Source organism: Zootoca vivipara, chromosome 11 (genome assembly GCF_965207765.1).
Source record: "Zootoca vivipara chromosome 11, rZooViv2.hap1.1, whole genome shotgun sequence".
Lineage (NCBI taxonomy): Eukaryota > Metazoa > Chordata > Lepidosauria > Squamata > Lacertidae > Zootoca > Zootoca vivipara.
The window spans coordinates 48,687,645-48,702,192 of NC_142594.1; the positions used below are offsets into that span (position 1 = coordinate 48,687,645).

The window sequence follows — 14,548 nt, forward strand, 5'->3', positions numbered from 1 at the left end:
CAGGTGGCATACACTAGCTGGTATTCCATTTGTATGCTGAGCAGCATACAGTCCACAAATCAGTAAAAATTAACTCTGTGGCAAATTAAAACTTAAGAAATTCTTATAAGGTACAGATCTCTCTCTCTTCCCGTCCCCCCAAGCTTTGGACAAGGTCTTCAGCATATTGCCCGATTTCAGAGAAAGACAGAAAATGTTTGAAACATTGTTAACCCTGAAGTATTTTCACAAGTTTATTATGCAACTGCATTTTAAACCAGTGCTGAATGAACCAATAAAGGAAAAATCAGCAATTAATGGTTTCAATCCAGAGGAAGAAATTTAAAAGTCCACACATAGAATCATAAAGTTGGAAGAGACCACAAGGGCCATCCAGTCCAACCCCCTGCCAAGCAGGAAGGCTTTTTAGGAACCTCAAAAGGAGATACATACATCTTGCACCATAATCATTTCTGTTGACCTCTTTACTCAGAAACTGATTATAACAGAAAAAGTTCCATACTTGATCTTAAAATGCCAATTTCAAGTTTCGCAAGCAGAAAGGCACTTCTGCTATTGCAAGTCAGCCCCTACCTGAATTCCAGTAATTGTTCCCGACTGCTGCAGCCCCCATTCCAAAACCTCCCTAAGGATTCCCAGATCTTTTGGGAGGCTTTTGGGATACAGGGGGAGAGGGCAGCAGGGAGAAGGCATGAGACCCACTGCATAAACATACTTCCACTTCATGATTCTGGATGCTGCAATGACTGTTATTTTAAATGCTGTGACATAAAATGTTAACTATGTAACATGTTAAAATCAATGAATTAAAATTAAATACAGAGATTTGTTTAAAAATGAATATTCTTTTTCCAGATCAGTTGAAATAATTCATCCAAACAAAGAAAATAATATTACAGTAATACTTGTGCAAGAAGTACTGGCAAGACAAGGTAGTCATCTGACTATTGGAAATATTCAATATTAATTTTCTTTCCTAATTAAATACAATGGTCTAACTATTAGAGTATCTACATTTGCCAGGGAAGTGCAAAAAACTTACATGAATTGCACTTCTATGTGTGTAGAGATTTAAATGTGGCTGCCACAGCTCCTATTCCGCTTGCTTCTAAAAGCTTCCCAAACTGTTCCGTTTCAGAAATAGCAGCAGGGACTGCAGGCTCTATAAGATCAACTCTGGGCTACTGTGGAAATGGGCCTTCACTGTCACTCAGCTTTCAAAGCGCCACTGCTGAGGGAGGGAGCCATCACAAATTGCCATAGTCACATATCCTTTGAGGCTAAGCGGATCAGCTACCTTCATGCATTGCCCAACGGACACCTGATAGAGTCGATTATGTTTCTGGAGACAGAAAAATAAAATGCAACAGTTGAGGCAAAGCAGCTCAAAACCTGCTTCTAAATGAGAATATTGTCTTTGCTGGGATGAGAAGAGCTGACCTTACTAGGGCAGTTAAAATGTTGCCCTGATTCAGTCACCACTCATCTAGAGGACAGAAACTCTGAATAACTATTCAGGCACTAATGTTGATGCAGCAGTGATCTGTTTGGATCACTTTTCTTAGCCAAATCTATGTATTCCAAAACTGGGGAACTCTGCAAACATTACAATACGTTACCACTGTAGACAAAAACAGTGAGATTAGTGTTTCCATGAAGCTAATCCCGGAGAGCTTGTCTCATGGGATATTGATATAGGCCAGCCTTCTTCAACCTGGTGCCCTCTAAATTATTTGGACTGCAAAACACTTTCATTTTAAAATAACCAGGTATGGTAGTAAAGAGTCACATTTAAAAAATGCAGTGTTCTACCCTGGCAAAGCTAAAAGAGTTTGCTGTCTTATCATCATTTCCTATCGGTTAGGAGGGAGGAGGGAGAGAGTAAACAAAGCTGGAGACACCATGCCGACAATGCAAAGTATCCTTCAATTGAGTTACCCCCTGGGAAGCTGTTAAGTCTCCATTTTTTGTTTATCAGTACCTATATTGCCTTGTTGCAACACTTATCACAATGTTATGGTATTCAACAATATGGCAATTTATTGCACAGCCCTCCTGCAGACATTCCTTCCAGTATGTGGACAGTGTTGAGGGGCTGGTGTTGAGAGTGCATGGCTCCATTCTCCTCCCTCTTGCAACAATATTTGTGTAGTTCTGAATACACAATTAGATCAACAGTCAACACATATATGGCCAGGTTTTTGCAAATCGGGCTCTGGATTAAATGTTTCTAGCATGACTACTCCCCAGTAGATAAATGTCTTCCATTGTTAAGCTTGTCAGGTTATTCCATGCAACCTCAAAAGGAGGTATTTGGATTTTTATTGCAACAATGGCCCTTTTACATGATAGTTCACTCCTCAAAACTCAGCATGTGGTCTTGCTACCACCAATCTCTACATAATTTAGATTAGCACATACATCATTTAATAGGAAACCTGTACTGAAAAACATTACTGTGGAATTGTTAACCCATATGTGATTTTCAGAATTAGAAAATCACATACCTACCCACACAAAGACACACAGAAAGAGATCTGAAATCATCCACTCTTGTCCGCAACTCACCCCAAGCACCCATTGCTGAGATCCTCCTGATCCATGGCATTTCATAAGGCGTGGTGGATCAGAAGTGCGAGATTCAGACACATCCAAGCATAGGAGATTGTTTAGGATCAGCTCATGATCTTCATTGTAAAGCCATATCTAATAGTGGAATAATATATTTATTTATTTATTTAAAAGAATTTCTAAACCTCTAAGTATTGTACAAAAATACAAGCAGTAAAATAGTACCATAAAAACAGCCACAAATCACTTTATAAAATATGCCACAGTGTAAAATCTCAGCTTTCTAAAGTATTTTGAAGCAGATTAATTTCCTATTAATTGCATTTAAGTAAGAGTCCCTTCTTAACATTTTCAAATGAGGAGTGGAAAAAAATCTGTTTACCTTAAGCAGAAAACTCTACCTCAGATACTTATTTTCTGTGAACAAGTATGAGCTGAGCTTTCTGAACATGTGGAGAGGTGTTAGCAATGCAAAACTCCAAGTCCCCCCCCTTTTTTGGCTTCTTGAAAATTACCTAAAAGTAGGGAGGATGCCAGATGTTGTTTGCTTTAATTCTGAAACCTTCTAACAGCTGTGCATTTTTGGATCAGATATAATTTCTCTGGCTATTTTAAATCCACATTCATATGGGCCAGTAACTCTATTGAACTTATTTCCAGGATATGGGGCCCCTCATCAAGGCACATTTTGAAGCAGATCTGTTCTTGGTGCCCTAGAAAGTCCTGGGAATGGACCTCAAGCACTGAGCAGAATTCTGAATGTATCAACTAGTGTAGTAAGGTACTTAAGAAATCCACAAAGCCTCCATTTAGTAAGTGATTTTGAAGCAGACAACAGTGGCAAAAATTTGTAAAAGTAGCTAATGGATACTGATGTATTTATCTGACTGATCAGTCCTGAAATAAGTGTCAAAAGATATAGATGACCAGAGCATACAGTGAGAGGATATCAAGTGAGTGACCCTTTGAGGAAGGAATTTGGGTGTGGTTTTTTTAATGTTATGAAGGAGTGATCAAAATCAACACTGTGGAGACTATAAAAATGAACAATGCTAGGGAAAGCAAAGTAGGTATCGGGCACATACCTGATTTTGATCATTGTAATCACACTCTCTGACCACAACAAGTCCTCCTTTTTGACTTGGGTGGCCTTGGGCAACAAGACATTTATTTGTCTGAAGATGAAGCAGCTGCAAAAGAAAAAAACACACATGCACACACACATCTGCAATCACAATACTATTTATTATTGCCATATTATATAAGGGAGAGAATGGGGGAGATCATTATGGAAAAAATGGGAGATGTTTTGAGGAAAGAGGCAGAAGGTTCTTTTATGTGCTCTCTACAGAATTTTCCCTAACAACATAGGTGTAGCCAAGGGGGGGCGGGGGCAGCTGCCCCCCCCAATCAAGTGAAACAATAGAAATACCTAACTGACCAATCACATCCGCTCTGCCCCCCTAACAAAAGTCCTGGCTCCACCCATGCCTAATAGTTGTATCTCTAGAATAATTTTCTCTATACAGTATCAAGGTATTGTTGCAATCACAGAAGCAACTCTGTTGACAGATTTCTAGTAGATATGCGTGGTAGGGACTAGTAAGGACACAAAACTTTTCAGCACACACACAGTAAACTATAAGCTCTTCAGCCTATCTTTTAAAACAAAAAAAACTTTGTGTGCTGATAAGGTAACCTGAGAGACAGCGACTTTGCCCAAAGTTACTTGATGCAGTCTCAAGGCTAAGTAGAGATAAAAGATAAACATTTTTATGTTGCAAAACAGGCTAATTTAGGAGTATTTACATCATCCACAATTCTTTGGAAAGGTAAGGTTGTTTCTCTCCTTTCACTGTATAGGCATTTCCAATATTGTTGTTGTTTAGTCGTTTAGTCGTGTCCGACTCTTCGTGACCCCATGGACCATAGCACGCCAGGCACTCCTGTCTTGCACTGCCTCCCGCAGTTTGGTCAAACTCATGTTCGTAGCTTCGAGAACACTGTCCAACCATCTTGTCCTCTGTCGTCCCCTTCTCCTAGTGCCCTCAATCTTTCCCAACATCAGGGTCTTTTCCAAGGATTCTTCTCTTCTCATGACGTGGCCAAAGTATTGGAGCCTCAGCTTCAGGATCTGTCCTTCCAGTTAGCACTCAGGGCTGATTTCCTTCAGAATGGATAGGTTTGATCTTCTTGCAGTCCATGGGACTCTCAAGAGTCTCCTCCAGCACCATAATTCAAAAGCATAAATTCTTCAGTGATCAGCCTTCTTTATGGTCCAGCTCTCACTTCCATACATCACTACTGGGAAAACCATAGCTTTAACTATACGGACCTTTGTAGGCAAGGTGATGTCTCTGCTTTTTAAGATGCTGTCTAGGTTTGTCATTGCTTTTCTCCGAAGAAGCAGGCGTCTTTTAATTTCGTGACTGCTGTCACCATCTGCACTGATCAAGGAGCCCAAGAAAGTAAAATCTCTCACTGCCTCCATTTCTTCCCCTTCTATTTGCCAGGAGGTGATGGGACCAGTGGCCATGATCTTGGTTTTTTTGATGTTGACCTTCAGACCATATTTTGCGCTCTCCTCTTTCACCCTCATTAAAAGGTTCTTTAATTCCTCCTCACTTTCTGCCATCAAGGTTGTGTCATCTGCATACCTGAGGTTGTTGATATTTCTTCCGGCAATCTTAATTCCGGCTTGGGATTCATCTAGTCCAGCCTTTCGCATGATGAATTCTGCATATAAGTTAAATAAGCAGGGAGACAATATACAACCTTGTCGTACTCCTTTCCCAATTTTGAACCAATCAGTTGTTCCATATCCAGTTCTAACTGTAGCTTCTTGTCATAGAATCATAGAGTTGGAAGAGACCACAAGGGCCATCCAGTCCAACCCCCTGCCAAGCAGGAAACACCATCAAAGCATTCTTGACATATGGCTGTCAAGCCTCTGCTTAAAGACCTTCAAAGAAGGAGGCTCCACCACACTCCTTGGTAGCAAATTCCACTGCCGAACAGCTCTTACTGTCAGGAAATTCTTCGTAATGTTTAGGTGGAATCTTCTTTCTTGAAGTTTGAATCCATTGCTCCGTGTCCGCTTCTCTGGAGCAGCAGAAAACAATATTTCTCCCTCCTCCATATGACATCCTTTCATATATTTGAACATGGCTATGATATCACCCCTTAACCTTCTCTTCTCCAGGCTAAACATACCCAGCTCCCTAAGCCGTTCCTCATAAGGCATCGCTTCCAGGCCTTTGACCATTTTGGTTGCCCTCTTCTGGACACGTTCCAGCTTGTCAGTATCCTTCTTGAACTGTGGTGCCCAGAACTGGACACAGTACTCCAGGTGAGGTCTGACCAGAGCAGAATACAGTGGTACTATTACTTCCCTAGATCTAGATGCTATACTCCTATTGATGCAGCCCAGAATTGCATTGGCTTTTTTAGCTGCTGCATCACACTGCTGACTCATGTCAAGTCTGTGGTCTACCAAGACTCCCAGGTCCTTTTCACATGTACTGCTCTCAAGCCAGGCGTCACCCATCCTGTATTTGTGCCTTTCATTTTTTTTGCCCAAGTGTAGTACCTTACATTTCTCCTTGTTAAAATTCATCTTGTTTGCTTTGGCCCAATTGTCTAATCTGTTAAGGTCATTTTGAAGTGTGATCCTGTCCTCTGGGGTATTAGCCACCGCTTCCAATTTGGTGTCGTCTGCAAACTTGCTCAGGATGCCCTCAAGCCCATCATCCAAGTCATTGATAAAGATGTTGAATAAGACTGGGCCCAAGACAGAACCCTGTGGCACCCCACTAGTCACTACTCTCCAGGATGAGGAGGAGCCATTGATGAGCACCCTTTGGGTTCGGTCAGTAAGCCAGTTACAAATCCACTGAATGGTAGCATTGTCTAGCCCACATTTTACCAGCTTCTTTACAAGAATATCATGGGGCACCTTGTCAAAGGCCTTGCTGAAATCAAGATAGGCTACATCCACCGCGTTCCCTTCATCTACCAGGCTTGTAATTCTGTCAAAAAATGAGATCAGATTAGTCTGACATGACTTATTTTTCAGAAACCCATGCTGACTTTTAGTGATCACAGAGTTCCTTTCTAGGTGCTCACAGACCGTTCGCTTAATGATCTGCTCTAGAATCTTTCCTGGTATTGATGTCAGGCTGACTGGGCGGTAATTGTTTGGGTCCTCTCTTTTCCCCTTTTTGAAAATAGGGACAACATTTGCCCTCCTCCAGTCTGCTGGAACTTCGCCTGTTCTCCAGGAATTATCAAAGATTATTGCCAGTGGTTCTGAAATCACCTCTGCCAGTTCTTTTAATACTCTTGAATGTAGTTCATCTGTCCCACATAGAGATTTCTCAGGAGACAGATGAGGTGATCAGGCACTCCCATTTCTTTAAGAACTTGCCATAGTTTGCTGCGGTCAACACAGTCAAAGGCTTTTGCATAGTCAATGAAGCAGAAGTAGACGTTTTTCTGGAACTCTCTAGCTTTCTCCATAATCTAGTGCATGTTTGCTATTTGGTCTCTGGTTCCTCTGCCCCTTCAAAATCCAGCTTGCACTTCTGGGAGTTCTCGGTCCACATACTGCCTAAGCCTGTCTTGTAGAATTTTAAGCATAACCTTGCTAGCGTGTGAAATGAGCGCAATTGTGCGGTAGTTGGAGCATTCTTTGGCACTGCTCTTCTTTGGAATTGGGATGTAGACTGATCTTCTCCAATCCTCTGGATATTATGGATATTATGGATGTTCTCAAAGCTACGAACATGAGTTTGACCAAAATATATGTGTTCCTAAAAAAGGGTTGTCCAACACATGGCACACATGCCACTTGTGGCCCTCAAGGGCTTTCTTGGTGGCCCTTGCTATGTATTGAATCTGCAGGGAACCGGAAGCGACAACATGAAAGCCTTGCCCTAGTTTGCTTGTGACTAGCACAGGCCGGCCGCCCCAGCTGTGGCTGAGAATCCTCTTTGGAGGCAGGATGAGTACAGAGAAAGAGGGATATGGGAGGAAGAAAAGGAAGGAGAGGAGTGAAAGGCAGTTTCTTCAGCCAAGCAAGCAATGTCTTCCTCGCAGAAGATTCTCTCATCTGGAGAGAATCCCTAACTAGAGATAGAGAGTGTGCACACGCGTTGAATATTTTGGTGGTGGTGGTAGCAGCAGGGCTGGAAGCAGGAGTGGCAAAGGAGGAAAGAAGGGGAAACAGGGCAAGAAAGCAATAAAAGCAAAATGGCAGAGCTGCAGTGAGTTGCTCATTTGCACACACTTTTTCTCTCTCTGTCCCGCCCCACCAAGAGCTGGTAATAACTCTCTTGCTCCTCCCTCTCCCTTCCTCTTTCCTGTCTGGAGTCCAGCCTGCATCCAGCAACTTCCCTCACACCAGGCAGCCTTCATGATTTGGGATCTTTTTGGACACTTTTTAGGTAGGTAGGTAGGTAGATAAATGTGTGTATAATAAATAATATTAAATATATTGCAAACACTTTATGATATGGAAATTTAATTCATTGTGTGCCCCCCAAGGTTCTGTGTCGAAGCCTACTTGGTTTGAGAGCTTGGACCACCCTGTCCTAAAGCAAGTGCTTCTGATCACACAAGAGATTATAGTGGCCTACAAACGTGAAAGCTATTCATCCATAATGAAGGTTGTTAACCTGCACAGGAAGCAAGCTAAGTAAGACTGATATACCTTTAGCATATTTGATCTAAAAACTACAGTGCATAATTACAGATTTTCAAAGCTACTCTTATTGTGAAGCTGCACTCTTTTACAGCTAGAAAGTAATAATAGTAATTCAGATGCCAGCTTTTGTGATCTTTATAACTACATTTTTCAGAGCATGATTTTAAAGAACTTTGAGAGTTAGAACAGCATCTTACCCGTCCACGTTGCAATGTTTTTGGTCGTTTTTGCCCTTTGTTGAAAAAGAGTGGTGGCTGTACTTTGGCATTAGATCCAGAAATTTGCATCTCTGGGTATATATTGTCTAAATACCACTTAAATGATTTGCAGTTCAACTTTCTTCTCAACTCCACACGATCAGTAATATTCCCATAGTTCCTTGTACGTAATTCTGGTCGCAGAGCAAAATACTGTTCCTATGTCAAAGAGAGGAAAGTGTGGTAGGAAGAATTACAGTTCAGAACAATGATTCTATTTTGAATACACAGGACTGAAAACAAAACAAGCAAAAAGCCAATTTCTCTGAAGTGTAAACTAATGTGGTTTGTACATGCTATAAAGCTACTTTGAAACTACTGTGCCTATCCAGCCAATAATGACCAAGGGCGGAACCACACATTTTGGGACCTATGTGACCACTGCCAAAAACAGCATTCCCCATCTCCTTTGCCTCTCATTCCTGGATTCATAACATAATCACACTGTAAATGTCTCACTCCCTCAACCAATCAACGAAGTGGTGCAGGAGTGGGAAACCAATGGGATACAACATCATCATCACACCCTGATTTCCATAGGTTGATGAGGGGTTAACTGGGTTGGGGCAGGCCTCAATCAAGTGACAAAGGCAGGAGCAATGATTTGTGGGAGGTCAGCTCGCTCTACTGAGTTTTTCATAGCAGCTGCAAACTCTGTCCATCTAAAAAAAATCTGAACATACTTGCCTATCTCCCACCCCGGCTCAAAACATGCATGCAAGTAAGAATGTGAAGATAAATAACGAACATATAACCTAAGTTAGAAAACATAACTGCAAACCTCAAAGGGATGGACCCCAGTTAGCCCCCTCGTAACCTATGAAACCTATGCTTCAGGTAGGACCAATTTTGTTCTGATTTACTGTTTTACAACACGTCACCAAGCAAAGAATAGCAGATGTGGGATGCTGGTTTCTGCACAGAGATCATCCAACAGCATTTGGTGAAATCAGGATGGAATTCCACCAGTTTCCCTTCAGTACAACCTGAGAATGTTTAGTGTTTTATATTTCATTTCCATCACTTACGGGCTCTGGAATGGATTTCTTTAATTTTCCCTACTGCAATTATCAATGCAAATTTCCAAACTTTTGTTACAACTCAGAACCTGTAATGAAAGGTTCTGATACCACACAAAAAGTAGAAGATGAAACAGCTACCACTTTTCAGGAATGGGACCAGAGTTTCTGAATACCCATCCCTGCTGTGACCACCAAGGCACCCAGATACATCCACCTTTTGCTATGGCTTGTAATTCTACAGTAGTGGCCATCTTGCCTTATATTCATCCATCCACACATGAGCTAGCCGTAGAGAGTTGTGTGCCATAGTATCCTGCCCGCCTGGGGAACCATAAGGTCGCCTTTTACGAAAGATGTGTCCGACTCTGGAGCATGGGATGATGAGAAGTTTGCCCCCACACATCCAGATCTGTTCAGAAACAGAAGTAATTAATAAAACAAAGGATTATTACTTAAGGAAGGTCATATTAAGCATAGGTGTGGTTTCTGAAGATGTTGGTCTATGTCTATTTAACATAGTTAGAAAGGATTACAGCTGATAGAAGCTATAACTTCTAGATAAAGGTTTCCCAAACTTTGGTCTTCAGCTCTTTTGGGACTACAATTCCCATCATGCCTGTGCACAGGTCCTGCTAGCTGGAGGTGATGGGAGTTGTGATATGAAAAATAAAATTTATTTTTAAGAAAAATTAATTATCTGGTCCGACAAGAAAAGATTCCCAACATCTAGTTTAGAAGAACTTTCAACATTCACAGAACTGCTCTGCAAAATTAAAGAAAATTACTGCGCAACCGTAGTGTGTAAAGAAATGCAGTTCAATCAGGGTCCTCGTCCAAGAAAAAAGGTTATAGTACAAAAATAGCATACATACCCGAAATGATATTTCTAGGTTTTCCCCTCCCCAGATGTCCATGCCGCTATCATATTGTCCAAGTTCATTGAAATATTCTCTGTCCATTGCAAACAAGCCTCCTGCCATTGTAGGTGACCTAAAAGAAAATGAGTGTTTTCCAAAGCCATACCTATCAATGATGGGGGGAAAGGGCTGAAGTCACACAAAATTTACAGAGGATTGATGTGAGGTATGTATAGTTAGGCATCAAATGTGGAAGTCCAGCAACAGGGGGGAAATTAAAATACTGTCCAATCAATAAGACTAACAGAGTGGGAATAGAAACACACATACTGTATGATCCAAACACCTGCCCCTAATTAAAAAAAAATGGTGACAAGGTGGTGTCGAGCATCATTTCTACTCAAGGAAACTTTGAAAACCCACAGACATACAGTGCATACCACTTGTGAGGCAGGTAATGGCTTTTAGGAAGTTATTCTGGATCCCCAATTCTGATATTTTAGCCTGGGATTTTTATTAATTTTAAGTTTGCTGATTGTTTTATTGCTGTGCGCCATCCTGAGAGGCTCTTATGGCTATAGGGAAGGGCATAGATGTAATGAAGTAATTGAAAGAGTCAGCCACTTTTTCTACTGTATGATGAACATTGTTTTTCCCTTACCTCCCTCATTTGTGACACATCTCCTAGGCTTTTGTACAAGGTCTTAAGGACCTTTACTTACCAATTGTTCCTATGACAGGTTACAAATTAAAACAGGAGTCACCAACTTGGTGCAGAATTTGGTGGCCCGGTTGCTCACTGTGACAATACAGTTTGAATATGTAATGCCAATCCTTGCCCGACTGCACTGGCTGCCCATTAGCTTCTTGGCTCAATTCAAAGCGCTAGTTTTGACCTCTAATTTTGCATTATGGCACACTTCCTGTGTTAGCCATCAGCACTCTCTCAAAATTCTAAATGTATCCACTAGTCCAAAACATTTGGCAACCCTTGAATTAAAGGCTTGCCAAACCTGGAATGAACAGCATTTATGGATAAGTTATTTATTACATGTTGATATTAACCCATTAACAGCTTTGCTGAAATTCTGGTTTCAACTTTCCTATTAAAAATTAGATGTTGAAAGAGATTTCTCCAAAGAAAAATATTGACATTCGCTAGTACAGCTCATTGCATCTATTGGCTATCCCTTTTCTTCATTCTTATTTTCAGTTTAAGTGTTCAGTCCTACCCTCCTTTTTTATCTTCCCCTTCCTTGAAGGAGCACATGGTTGCATACACGGTGCCCCCTTCATAATATGGTATGCTCTTTAGCATATGGTACTTAGAGAAGGTATCTTACTACATAGCATATTATGTAGCAGCTTTGCTGCTAGTTTATTGTCTTTGTTTACATCAAGTTTTCTTTAAATGAAATATTGTTTTATTGTATTTTAATGTTTCTCACTCTGTGTGAATGATGCAGTGTGGGTTATAATATAAATACCGGTAAATAAATCTTACTTGATTGGAGAAGTGGCTCCCTCAGGGCCTTCCAGTTCTGACAAAGGAACAAGATCCCATTTAAAGTGCAGACCCCAGTTGAACCCTCCACGGACAACTGGGGAAGAGCTGTAGGTAAGTGTGTCAGCGCTGATTATATCGATGACAGGACAAACCACTGTTTTTCGTGATTCCTGGATGGGTGTCAGCAAAGGTTGCAACCACAGCTCATTCACCTCACAGTGACTGTCCAGAAACACAAGTACCTTCCCTGAGAAAAGAGAAGCACAATACGAACAGAGGGACAGAGAACAAAAAGCAAGGCAGTCAGAGTTACATATTTTCATTATTCTAGACATGTTCACTCTAGCAGAGAGAGGGGAACAATATGAAACATAGCAGCCTTATGGGGAAATCTCAAGTACTTGCTACATCCAGCTAATTCCACTTTTCTTTCTTTTAAAAAGGCAGAACTCTATCACACTACAGTTGGGATGGATTATCTCATGATTACATTTAGAGGGATTCCCCCATCTATGTGGCTATATAGAAGAATTGGGCCATTTAAACTTCAGTGGGAAGAGGGTGTGATTCTTTACTTATTCTATTAACAAACCCCAACTTCCACGCAAATGGTTATCCTAAACTTGTACTGCAACCACCATATAATATCACTTATCCTCTTTGAACCCTTAACTTATCAACAGCCCTGGTAACTGGGATATAGACATGGTGCAAAGCCTGAGCAACACATGACCATATGCGTGAATACAATATCAATATCAAAGCCTGACAGATATAACTACAATATTTAACAAAAACATTAATGTTTATTTACTACAAGAGTATGTAGTGCACAAGCTTACGTAGTTGCTTTAGCATAGTACTCTCTTTTTTTGTTACTGCCACTTATCAACAGCTTATTTTACACTACCGTTACTAAACCATAGCAGCTCTGAGGAAGCAGTTAGGCTACCCTGTTAAAATCCTTTTGCCAGACTGCCCTTATATCTACACCATCCTGCTTAACCCTCACGTACAGGTCTATTTTTGCTGTCCTGTCCTGGAATCTTCCTCTGACTCTCCACCCGAAAACCAGAGCTTACCATTCCAAACTGCTTCTCACTTCTTCTGCCTCAGTGCTGCAGACAGATCCCGCCCCTCTCATTCATTCAGCTAAGCCAAGTGACTCACCTATCCCAGCAAGTGTTTCGCCACCAAACTATGCTGCCTTCCCCTCAGCTCCTGCTCCATTGTCTTCTTCTACGGGCTGTTCCCTATGAACACCAAGCACCAACCAACATGGGCTGGCTTCGCTCCAGGTCTGGCCTTAGCCAATCACATGTCTAACAAGGAATTCTACACCTGCAACCAGCAGTCAGATAATGCATATATTCTAATCTTCTTTGCATACTGAGCGTTTTATCTCCACCCCCTCTTCAGATGTCAGTTAAGGTCCCCCATGACATTTAAATCAATTTTCACCTGATCAGACAGAAGACACCCCTCAAACACATTACAATACAAATGTCATAACACATTATACTCAATAAGACTTGCCTCAAACAGGATTTATTCCTAAAAGAAATCAATTTTAGAATTAACTAAAACCACACAACTCATATAGCCACAGACCTTGTCTTGTTGGAAAACACATGGAGAGGTTGGTGACCTAAATTGTAGCAATTATCTGGATACTAATAATGTAATAATAAGTGGGATAATAGTTTCATTTCTTATATCAAGTACTTTTTCTAGGGAAATTAAGTTACAGCATCCCTCAGATTTTTTTGGGGGGGGGAGTGTGTGGAATCACCAAGAGTATTACAGTGGTACCTCGACTTACAAAGACGGTCCGTTCCGCGGCCGTCTTCATAAGTTGAAGTCTTCAGTTCTCGAAGCGCCCATTCTGCGCATGCGCGAAGCGCAATTTCACGCTTCTGCGCAGGCGCAGGGCGCACACGGCAAAAAGACTTCCGGGGTTGTCAATTTCTGAAGTTGGAACCTTCGGAAGTCGAGTCGTTCGGTTGTCGAGGTACCACTGTATTTTTTTAACTTGTATCCCACAGCCTTCATCATGAATGCTCTCCGGAGGCTAAAACGATAAAAACTATACTATTGATCATATGAGTCATCCATTACAATTGTGAGTCACAAACAAGGCCAAGGGGGTGGCCAGTAAAAAAGATAAAATTATGAGTTTTTAAAAGCCCATTAAAAACTTAGAAGTTATTCCTAAATGAAAGCAGAGGTTGGAAACCAGAAACTCAGGAAATTCCATTCTAAAAAGGCAGTTAGGTGTTCCAATTATAGCTATAAAATTTTCCTACTTCGCTGGGTATAGCTTAGGGAAGCTATTCACAAGCTGCAGCACTGAGCTCAAATAGTAAAGCTGAACAAGTACTGCTGCATGTTCAGAACTTCAATGTAATTATACTGCATTAATGTAGATGATTAACACACATTAATTAGGAGGAGCTTAAATCATCATTACAAATTATAACACAAGCTTTCCTGATTCAACACTGATCATTGTTCATGCACAATGTGGGCTGATTATAAAGATTATCAAAAAGATACTTTAACCTAATTAAATGCTATAGCCACAACAAATCTCTCTGGGGAGATGATTGTGAATCAGCATGAATGGGGTA

The 14,548-nt window shown here is 41.1% G+C and overlaps 1 protein-coding gene across 6 annotated transcripts in view; it reads right to left on the minus strand.

Moving 5' to 3' along the window:
• Positions 1-220: 220 nt before the first annotated feature.
• GALNT11 (polypeptide N-acetylgalactosaminyltransferase 11) overlaps positions 221-14,548 on the minus strand; it is a 30,724-nt gene continuing 16,396 nt past the window's right edge. For all 6 annotated transcript variants that reach the window (XM_035129343.3, XM_035129344.3, XM_060280922.2 and 3 more), the window contains exons 6-12: positions 11,916-12,165; positions 10,427-10,544; positions 9,811-9,963; positions 8,473-8,691; positions 3,657-3,761; positions 2,569-2,706; positions 221-1,342 (exon numbers count right to left, since the gene is read on the minus strand). In XM_035129343.3, the coding sequence (XP_034985234.1) occupies positions 1,211-1,342; positions 2,569-2,706; positions 3,657-3,761; positions 8,473-8,691; positions 9,811-9,963; positions 10,427-10,544; positions 11,916-12,165 (1,115 nt within the window). In that variant the 3' untranslated portion in view covers positions 221-1,210. The remainder of the gene's footprint in view (positions 1,343-2,568; positions 2,707-3,656; positions 3,762-8,472; positions 8,692-9,810; positions 9,964-10,426; positions 10,545-11,915; positions 12,166-14,548) is intronic.